Consider the following 11,321-nt stretch of genomic DNA (forward strand, 5'->3'; position numbering starts at 1 on the left):
CAGAGAGGCAGCCTTATCTTGATGTTCAATATGTCTCTGTTGCTTGTTTTTCTTTTTAGATTTATTTCTTTGCTATTTTCCTTCTGTTTCCTTTTCATTTGACCCTACATGTTAGAGTAGTATTAATAGAGAAAAAGATATAGGCATTGCTGAATCTCCTATCTGCTTATTTATACATCTTTCAAAAATAGCCACTGAGGAGGGAAGACCTTGGTATTCCTTCTGACCGGAATAGATAAAGGAAACTGTAGCATTTTAGGAACAAGAAGAGCATCAATTAATATAAACTAACACAGATTCCAGATGAAGTTTTTATTTAACTCCAGTTTGCTTTAATGTATGTAGTGCTATGTCAGGCAGGAGACAGACATATGTTTAAAAACACAAGAATTGACTTTGAAGGATTCAGGGTATAAATGGCAAGGAAGATTGTAGAGTTTTGCTTTTAATTCATTTTAGAGCAAATCTGGATGTTCTGAAAATTGCATTAAAATGTTTTGGTGATATAAAGCACTGTACTGTTTGCAGAAATCAGTATGTTTGTTCCATTGTCACAATGATCAATTTTTCCCGCATGTTATGTCTTTCTCTTACATATAAAATCAAATGCTCAGGAAAGAACCTTTTTCTGTTTCAGTTTGTACGTGAAAGTATTGTGCAGATGCCAGAAGAGGATTTCAGTGAGTGGTTTCGGACAAGAGTAGCCCCTCTCAGTGCACGGGCCTCTACCTTTTAATGAAATGGCCAGATGAGTGTGTTTTCCAGCTACAACTGTCTGGATTCAAGCAGAAAACCTACTGTCTGTTGAGATTTGCCTCAAGGAAGGCTGCGGAATGAATTAACTTCAGGAAGTCCTATTGACCACTCTTGCACACCCTGTACAGTGCTCTGCTGGCCGTGGTCAGCCACAGAAAATAAAAGCTCAACGCTGTTGCTCCTTCATGTATGATGTCTTGGACTCACCACCAAAATTTAATCTCACTTAACTTTTTAGGATGAAGACTGAGTTCCTAATCACAGGCCAGGTGGCTTCTTCAAACACTTCTCCAACATTACCTACAGTATAGCAAGCATCTCCTCATTACAGATATACCAGTTGTCATATCCAAATAGCATTGTCTCTGATTGCTCTTCATTTTACCTACTATTTACAAAACATAACCCAAACGTAGGGAGGTTGTAAGCTTTAAGATGATTGGTTTTTGCTCAAATTATTTTCTGAAATCTGGATGTTTTATTTTTCCACTGAGTTTATTTTGTAGTTACTCTGTGATTATGGCTTAATTTCTTGCCTTATTAAAATCACTTGAAAAAAACAGGCATCCTTAGGTGCATTTTCCAAGTTTTTACCTTTCTTTCTGCTGATTACTTTAGCATATATTTTCCATTACTCTGCTGGGTAAAACAGTAGAATGGCACCCCTGAACTCAGAGACAGTGATAATTCAGGAGCTCTGTGAATCTCTTTGGGCTTAACCATCTATTTTGTGGTGGGTCACAGTTGCTGGGTAGTGGAATCAATGACCTTCTAAGTTGATGATCTTAATGAGCTGCCTACCTGCCTGTCAAAGCTTCCAGAAGGCCCATTTGCCAGAAAGGCTGTTAATCCTTCAGCTGCAATAAGGAAAAACACTGCCAACTCAGGAGTCAGGTGAGTATAGTGACCACTGATGTGTAACATGTTATTGATTAACAACCTTATTTTGTTCCCTTCCTCAATCTCATAACAAGAGGTGAATGTTTTTCAAGGAAAAGAACCAAAACCACAATTTTCTTTTACTTACAGCCATCATAAAAAGTGAGCCTTAAAAGTTTTGTTGTGCTTCCACTTTTCTCACTCTGTATGTGGTGGTGATAGCCTAGCATTTTTACTGATAGCAAAGCCATATATTTTCCTGTCTCAGATTTTCTTTCCCTCCTTCTTAAAATCCAATGGCAAACTTATCTCCAAATGCTGTAGGACAGATCTAGTGCCCAATAAAATCAGTGTCAATGCTTCTACCAAATAAGCAGGATCAGATCTCAGTCTGACCTGTCAGACCTCAGTTCTGAATGTTCACTGTGGTTTTTTGTTTTGTTTTGTTTTGTTTTTTTAAACAAAAACAACTTCCTTGCATGCCTCCATGGGTTTTGAGAACCTCTACATCTACTGGCCTTTTGAGATCATTTCAGTGATCTGAGTTTCATTGTCTGTGCTGTTGTGTCACCCTGTGGTGACAGCTGATACTACACGCAAACAGAAAGAAATCTTAATTTAGCAGCTTGGAAGCTTCTGGCAGATCTATGTTTACACAAGGTGAAACCTTCATTTTAGCCATTCCTCTCTATATGGAAGATGCCAATGAAAAGGCTATGAGTTTTCCTCACATATAAGAAATGGTAATGGACTTGTCCTCAGCTGGAGAACATCAGCAATACTGCTGAAATCAGCAGTTTATAAAAGCTGAGCATGTGACTTAATGTGTCTGCCTGCGTGTAAGATGAGATGATTGTGCCAAATGTAATTAGGTAATGTCTGAGAAGTAATTTGAGCTCCAAAAGCAGGAAGCCAATCCTGAATGTTAGGAGTCTCTAATGTAGTTTTTGTAACAGTATAAAATAATCTTGTACATGATTTAGTTTGACAATGGCTCTTCTCTCTCCTGTTGTCACCAGGTAATGGAAGGGACTCCTCCTCTAGAAAGTAGATCATCTTTTCTCCTCCTCTGGCACCATCCTAATGAAACATTTTCTGCTGCTTTTATCTTGAGGTGGGAAAGAACTTCTCTGTAGAAAAATAGCAGCTTCCCTTTTCCTGCTTCCTGACAAACTTAGTTGCCTCATTACTGGCTAGACAAGATCCTCAATCCTACTCAAGTTTCTGTCTGCTTATTTAAAGGATTAAAATAATGCAAAGAGATTACTTCTCTGAACATCTCACAGTCTTCAACTTACTCCTTCGGTCCACTCTTGCAAGGTAGGTTCAAAGTAACCCATTTAACACACTGGAGATGGACACACCAAGAGTCCAAGACAAAGGTCAACAGTATGTGTGGTAGAGCTGCTGGATTAGTGCTGCCTGCTCACCCTTCCTCCAATTCTGTTCTGGTCCTTTACAGTTTCAGCAAATAGACTAGTCATTCACAAATGCCTTTAGCCCAAATGAACCATGCAAGCTTGGGTGGGCCGCTTACTTCATGCACTGGAGGGATGTTTGGGATTCAAGCAATGAACTCTCAGGCAGAGAATCTTGCTGTTTCCCACTGTCTGCTATGTTCTAAGTGTCATCCAAATCCCACCCTCCTCAGATTACACCTTTGTGAAACTGAAATAAGAACATTTTCTGGGTCTTACTAGTAGCAAGGCAGAAAGTTATTGTTGTTTGAGAATTGCTTGGCTATTAGGCTGGCAAGTGGAAAACACAATTAGAGTAAGTAAGTCCTCTTTCACAGCTCACCCTTTCCTTCTGCTTCACAGTGGTTTTGAAATTGTCATCTTTGCTCTTTGTGTAGGAAAGATTTCACCATGGTAGAAAAGAAGCCAGCCATTCTTTTACATCAGCAGCAATACTCCCACTATGTTTTACCTAGAACATAAAAAGCAGCATCTTATAAATAGGGATTATAAAATAAACATCTCTTTCTCGGAGATAGGCTGTTTTACCATAAATAAATGTCACAGTCATTGTAGGGGTATTCAGAAACCAGTATACGTCTTTCTAATTGGAATTCCAGCTTTATATATCACCATTCTATTCTGCTGTCTTGTAAATTAATGTCTTCGTGCCTGTGTGTTAAAGAGATGTAACTATATTTGGCCTCAGACATTAATAACAGCAATTCTTTTTGCTAAGTTTTAATAAATATCACTGTTGCAGTATTGCAGAAGATGAAAGCTCAGGCTAACAAACCCCAGGATATTTGGGCCCAGATTTATCTTCTAATAAGGTCAGTGGAAAGATTCTGATTGACCTTGTTTGGTGTTGATTACTGTAAAATGAGAATAGCTTGTTTTGACAAGGGCAAAGGCTGATCTTAAAACCAGCAGCCCAATCTTTTCTTCACGGCACTGGGAGTCTGTAGCCATACTTTTTGTTATGCAGCAAGCCTACACAAAATAAAAAAGACACTTCCCAGTAGAAAAACTGGCAGACCACCAAAAGAAAGGGATCAAAGTGAATAAAAAGATGTGACAGAAGGAATGCAGCTAGGAAGGATTCTCAGATACCCCAACCTTAATTTCCTGTCTCTGGGGAGATTTCTTCTCACATGCCTAAAAACAGCTTCCAAAGAAGGACCAGTGCTGAACTCATACCAAAGGCAAGAGGTCATTGATCTGGACAAATCCTTTAGCTGTTCAGTGGCACTGAGGTTTCTGTACAGACCCATTCTTGCTGAAGGTCCCCATCCTACTTCTCTGTCTACAGACTTCCAAACATTCTGCATGTGCTAAAAGGCTCAGAGACACCTTCATAATGCATTTTACTGGAAGCCTTTAAGAGTACTGTCAAAGGCTGGTTTATGGAAAATAAAATCAGAGCTATTTTGAATCATCAGAGCAGAAATACTGACACAAATGTATGTGTAGGTAGGACTGTTCTCCATCCAGAGCCTGGAGTTTGGTGAGTGGAAGTAAAGCTTAATCTTTCCTGCTTTGTCTGGAACTGAATTGCGCCTTTGAAGGTAATAGTCATCCCTGATACGGAGTCTGCTACCTTAGCCAGCCCATCAGGCCCATCACGTAGAGAACCTGGAAGAAAAGGTTTTGGAAGCAGACATTTTACCTTTCTGTTCTGCTACAACCAGCAAGGGTTAGCATGGCTTGTTCTGTCTCACTCTTCATTTGTTCTGGGTAAGAAACACATTTCCTCCTGTTTTAAAATTTGCAGCTCTGTATTTGGGGGTTGTTTTCCTTTACCAAAATCTTGGCTTCTTTGATTTAACTGACTACTGGCTGAAATAAATCAATGTCTAACCTCCTCCTGAAAAGTCCATAAACAGCTGATAGCAAGAAGCTGGAAGGATGTGCTGGGGCCTGAAGCACCCTGTGTGACTTGTTTCTTGTATTCTTCTTAGTCATTTTTTATTGGTCCATGTCAAAGATGGAACACAGATGGATTTTGATCTACCTGATGCTTGTGTTTTATGACAATATTGGAGAAGAAGGGAAAAGTTGAGCCTGTTGGGTGAAGGTCCAGCATAGCAGCGTCACTGTAGCACGTTTCAAGTTGTATTTGTCTATTCACCAGGGTAACAGTAAGCAGGAAGGATGTTCATTCAGGAGACCTTTCAACAGTGAGAAGAGGGGAATGCTCTTTTGCTGCCGTGCAGGGAAACAACAGCATTTCTCGCATTAATCCAGCTACTGAGTTCCATGTTTTGAGGAAGACACCACAGCTGGCAGTGACTCTTACTCTTCAAGGTAAGTGGTCTTTTCCATACTAAAGGATAGTTTTAGGGAATAAAAGTCAGATTCTAAATTATTCTGCAGTTGAGCAGAAGAGAAATAAAAGACATATTCCACTAGGAAAGAAAGAATGTCACAAGAATCTCTGCACAAGCTCAAAGGTAACTCTTTCTCATGAGAATATGAATTCCAAAGGAGCTGCATGCTGTAGCTGCGCAAATCTCCTGCAGGTTTTGGTCTGGCTACTGCAGCATCTGCACACAATTACACTATTTTCAATGGTGTCAGTCCTGATTAACAACAGTTAACGATGTCAGTTTTCAAGATTCCAATTTTCCATTGTTGAACTGGACTTTTGCAGTGCAGTTTGCAAGAATATGAATAAAATTCTGAAGGAGGGAAAGGCTGAGAGTTTTTTCTTTGTTGACGTTTCTTTCCTTTTTTTTTCCTGACAAAGGATTGTTCATTTTCTGTATATCTATATAGTTTTTTATTAGGGTGGCTGTGCTTTTACTAAAGCACATTGCATTGTAAATTGCACCTAACTATATATGACGGATTTAGTCATTGTACTATAAATTGTAGTGGATTTTTAAAAGAACCCATTGTAGTTGACAAATATGGCATTTAATTTATTTCCAGTGCTAGATTGCTGTAACAGTCATTGAAACATTGTCTTATGTAGATAACTTATTAGAATGTTTCCCAGAATGTTCTAACAAATATATGCCTTTAACAGGCTATTTCCTACCTACGGTTCTTTAAACCATATTTACAAAGTAGGTCAGGTTGCAGCTAAGGGAAATACGTATGGTCTGTAATGGAAACTCCACACAGAAAGTGTGGAGGAAAGATTACAATGCCCAACTGTTCCCATTTGTTGTAGGAAAAAAGGAACAACTGTGACCCATATAATCTAAGAGGCTGAGATAAAATTGACAAAAAGCAATCTTTTGCTTTTGAAAAAAAGAAAGAAAAAAAAAGACTTGATTACTGCATGCTTGCAGTGCATCCTGCTACAACCTTGCAAAAAGAATTCAGAACATGAGGACATGAGGAAGGACAGAATATTGTTCAGCTTTCTGAGAAGCCCTCTCCAAATCCTTCAAGAGGATTACCAGATTTTTTCAAGCATGAAGTGTAAAGAGAAAACACTGTAATTTTTAAACAAAACAGTCACTTAACATGAGAAGCTGCATGGGGATGAGCAATGGACAGTCAGACTCCTCCTTCACATGCTAGGAACATTAACTAGCCAGTCCTTCTCTACAGTTACAGCCCCCTCTACAGTCAAAGGGGATGAGAAGCCCTTCTCAAGGGTACCCACACAAGTTAGTGCAAGTACTCTGGATTCCGGTCACTTCTGGAGAAGCAGTTATGTCTCTTAGCTATGGAGGGGACTAAGAGAAGTTACCTGAGTAGAGGCATACAGCTAAAGCTCAGTTTTCCAAGTACCCCTTCAAGGTACATTCTGAAAGAGGCATCTTTTCTGAGATAGTATTGTACCAGGATTTTTGACAGCCATAGAGGATAGTGTGGCAATTCTGTCCCTAAATGGAGTATTTGCATATTTATCAATCTGATGTACTCCTATCAACACAGTTGTTTTATCAGTGCTGCAACTTGACTTTACATCACAGGACAAAAGTGAACACTGAGTTTATACACTTGAACAGATTTTTTTAATAGTCATCCAATGTAATGTATAAATGAGGAAGAAGAATAATGTCCTGTTACCTGTACATCCAGGTTATTTCCTGGTGGTTTACATATGACATTGTCTTGCTTGCCGTTTTTACCTGATAAATGATCTCTCAATGAGATTTGGGCTGTGTTCACCAGTGTGTTCTAGGACACTGCAATTTCATTGAAGTAAAGCTGCAGGGGTGTTGATCAGTCAGATCCAAATTAGATGACTGTTCTAATTACTCTATTTCTCCTTAATGAAAGGAGAGTACGTGTGTATATGTGTGAGAAAAGGAGAGATGGTCCTTTGGGATGCTACACAGCAGAAAAGTGCTAAATATATTAATAATTTATAGAACAATTAGTATTCAGCTTATTCCACAAGTTCAGATCTGAATCCAGATCCAGACTTTCCCTAATGGGTGCATTTAGCCTTTTGGTTCAAACCCTACTCTATTCGTAGGTAATGTTACTGACCTAGTCCAGCCATAGAACAATATGCAGAGCCATGCCTGTGTCTTGCTCTTGTTTGTTCCTGTGTGAAGCTGGAGCTGATTCAGAGTAGTCTGTGAAAAGATTACAGACTCACTCTGTGGTGAGTGAGAGCCAATTTAATTCATTGTCTGCATCAAATGCCTTAATTAACAGAATGAGATGAAACAATAATAAATAATCTTAAAACACTTTCATAAAAAGCTTTCAGAGAATTTATGAAAATTATTCAAAACAGCAATTTTCTGTTATTTGCTAAGTAAGAATTAGACAGCAAATTACCATTGCCGTTTCTTTGATAACACAAATGCCTCACAAATTTCAGAATTGCTCAAGTTCTGCTACAAACACTTATTAGCATGGTAATGGATTCAAAATGTGCTTTACAAGTGACTTATAAGCAAAATTCCTGGCTGGAATTTCTCTCCCCTAACTTTAATCATAATACACACAGACTCTTTGGGTGCTGCCTTCTCCATGGATTCTAAAAGAAGTCGGACGTCGGTGAGCTTTGATGCTCTGCTTTGAGATGTTTAAAGTGAGGTAAGAGAAATCCTGCCATTTCAGTGCTGCAAGGGGACTGCTACAACAGACTGTCTTGTCAATCACAAGGAGAAAAACTTCCAAGAATATGAACTCATTTCCAGGAAAATGGAACAGTGAGATAAAATAAGGACTCCTCACAGCACAACACAGGTCACCCACAGCACTGAGCAGATGCCTGTTGCTGTCTGAGCTGCATTAACAGATTCTTTGATGCTGATGTGTGATGAGATCAGGCAGGTCAGAAGCCAGGAAATGGAATAGAAGAAGGATAGATCATGACAAACATATAAAGACATCTTCACATGTGTTTAGGCACTAGCAGGTTTGTACAGACAACTTATTTATTGGCTTCAAATTATGATAGTATTTCAGAAGTTTAACAATGAATGAAAAAAGTCTCAGACTGCAAAGGAAACTTTAGTTTTTATCTGGACATTTCCCTGATCACACATTAATTTACCATGAATAATTTACCAAAGCAACAGCCCATCAGGGATGTTTGATGTTTGCAAAGCCACAGCCTACTGTTACAATCCACAGTGAAAAGTAAGAGTATATCGTTGCAAGGGTAAAATAAAAGTTATGTTTAAGCTAAGAAAAGCATTTCTCTCATGATACCTATTAGAACATCAGCAGAAACTAGTCCCAGTGGTAGAATAATCTATCAGCCCCTCAGGCACTGCTGACTCAGTAACACCCACAAAATTACATTAGCAAAAAAAAATCCTGATCCACATTTTTAAGGAAGGGAACATGCACACTTCCAGCTAGTACACTTTCTGCTATTTAATATGACACATATTAAACCTTGCCCACTTCAAAAGCAGAAAAGGTGAGACATGCCCCCACTGTGACCTAACTGGTTATATACTAGAAGAAATAATGACAGTGATATGAACAGACTTAGGGAAAAGTCTGAATTAATTCTTGAAGTGCAGGGTAATGCAAATATGTGCAAGTTGGCCAAAAATAAAGCAAGTTGGTTTTTGGCCTTTGATTCCTGAATGTTCTCATTTATTTATGACAAAGAGTTAAAGGGCAGATATACCTCTTGACTCAACACCTTTTGCCATGCACAGATGTTGACTCTTTCTGTTTCTCATGGAAAATAAGTAATTTTCAGACAACTTGTCTCTATCTTCTTTATAAGCCCACCCACTACTGTGGTGATGAGAAATCACCATCAAAATTATTTTTGTAACATCTTGACTACAGTATTCAGTTAAATAATACAGCAGTTCTCTGTCTAAGGAAAAGTATAACTGTGTGAATATTTAATATGTGTGAAAACCAATGAACTCAACCTATCTGATTCAACGTCATAAATTAATAACACCCTTGCTAGGCTCCCACTGAATCAATGGGAATGTAAGGGCCCTCAAGCAAGCTTAGTTTCAGTCTCCTGGATAAAGGGTTATTAGTTTGTCATTATCCCGCATGCTACACTCTCTTAAAAACCTTCAGTTTCTCTTTTTTTTTCTAAGAGCAGTTGGAAAAAGGCAATGTGCTCATCTTTGCCATCGTGAGTGCAGATAGCATGATCTGAAATGAGGTGCTGGGCCCTCACCAGCTCTGCTGCCGTAGGGATTGAGTGTGCCATGTAAGGTCAGTTTGATGTCACATCGCCATGCTGTTCCAGAAAGAACTACATTGCTAGAAATGCCTCCTTTACCTTACGCTGAGCTGGGGAAGCTCAGCTTATCTGACCAGCCTCTCAGGCCAGTACAACATCTCACCTGGTCCTTCTGGCATGACTTCAGACGTCAAGTGCACTTGAGAAGAGTTCATCGTGATTTGCAAAGTCTCTGCTCCCTTAATGCTGTGGAGAACCAATGAGGAAGCTCCTTGTATCATGTTGTCTGGACATATACATGAGCCCCAAACAACCTCTGAGCATTAAATTCTTATTTTTGATCTTTCTCTGGACTTTGACTTGTGCGTGCAGGCATTACAACTTCTTTTCAGAACAACTGTGAGCCATGAGCATGCTTTTGAGGAGAGCTCTACCAGTCAGCAATACAGCAAAGCATGGTGGAGAGATCATATTCTGTATTATGACAAATCCTGCTGTCAATATATAGCACCATCCAAAATCAGGGGAAGAAGACCTTTAACAAAAAATCTTGAAACTGCATGTCTGTAGCCCATCTGCTTTGCCCATCATGATAAGCAATTTATCCAACATGTTGCCTTACTCAAATCACTGGGAAAATCTCTGCTCTGTGCAGAGTGATCAGACAGAAAATTATGTTTCTTTTTCAAGACAGCTTCAAGTGCAAGGCTGCAAGCAAGTATATTGGGTGCTCTGACTCATTCTCTTGGAGGGCTGTTTTTATGATTCCTTTCCACAGAGCTACACCTTAAAACTCTCAGTTAATGCTTTTAAAGAATTTTCACAGCTTTCTGCTGAGCTACCTCAGCACCTCTTCTCTCTGAGGTAAAAACCTTTCCCAGGTTCTTGGGAATATAACCACCCTCCATCACCACACTATGTGAAACCAAGCTATTGGCTGAATATCTCCTTTTTTTTTATCTCAGTAAGTGGCTACAAGTCAGTACCATTTAAAATTTAAGCCGTCTTGTCCTAGCGTGATATATTTCTTGGATTTCAACCCATCTTCTACATAAAACAAACCACTAAATTCAGCTACACTAACTGCTTGATGACAGAACCTTTGTCTCACAAACCTCTTAATGAGCTCTCATTATCACAAATTGCCCCTGAATATCTTATAACATCTTTCATAGCTACAACCATCTCACCACTTCCTGTCTCTTGCTTCCTTTCCAATCCATTAGCATGCCTTAGCAGCATCATTTGCACAATTAGACTTTGCTGTTCCTAGAAATGCACAAAGAATCCTGGCTTCTACTTTTAGGTCTGCATCTTTGAGAGACCTGGGAAGGGATTCACATAGTCCAGCTTAACAGAGCCCAAATTGCTCCTATAGTTCATGCTCCACAGTGGAAGATTGTTAACCTGCTGTGGCTGGTAATTCCATCATTCTCTGAATCACCTTCTCTGAGGTTCCCCATAAAGGCACTTAAACTAAATGTCTGACATTAGATAGTAAGAATATATATCCCATCTTCATACCCCAGTTGCAAGAGTCCCTGGTCTCTGCACACAACTTTGCCTTCTCTTTAGAGTTGATTTGCTCACAGTTTTTTGTTGTGCTTGTTTATGTTCAATGCTAATGGCTCAACTTGTCC

The 11,321-nt window shown here is 39.2% G+C and overlaps 1 protein-coding gene across 3 annotated transcripts in view; it reads left to right on the forward strand.

Annotated features, from left to right (window-relative positions):
- CCDC60 (coiled-coil domain containing 60) overlaps positions 1-942 on the forward strand; it is a 63,742-nt gene extending 62,800 nt beyond the window's left edge. For all 3 annotated transcript variants that reach the window (XM_035556782.2, XM_035556783.2, XM_050714180.1), the window contains one exon: positions 638-942. In XM_035556782.2, the coding sequence (XP_035412675.1) occupies positions 638-736 (99 nt within the window). In that variant the 3' untranslated portion in view covers positions 737-942. The remainder of the gene's footprint in view (positions 1-637) is intronic.
- Positions 943-11,321: the final 10,379 nt, after the last annotated feature.

The sequence above is a fragment of the Cygnus atratus genome, chromosome 17 (genome assembly GCF_013377495.2).
Source record: "Cygnus atratus isolate AKBS03 ecotype Queensland, Australia chromosome 17, CAtr_DNAZoo_HiC_assembly, whole genome shotgun sequence".
Taxonomy (NCBI): domain Eukaryota; kingdom Metazoa; phylum Chordata; class Aves; order Anseriformes; family Anatidae; genus Cygnus; species Cygnus atratus.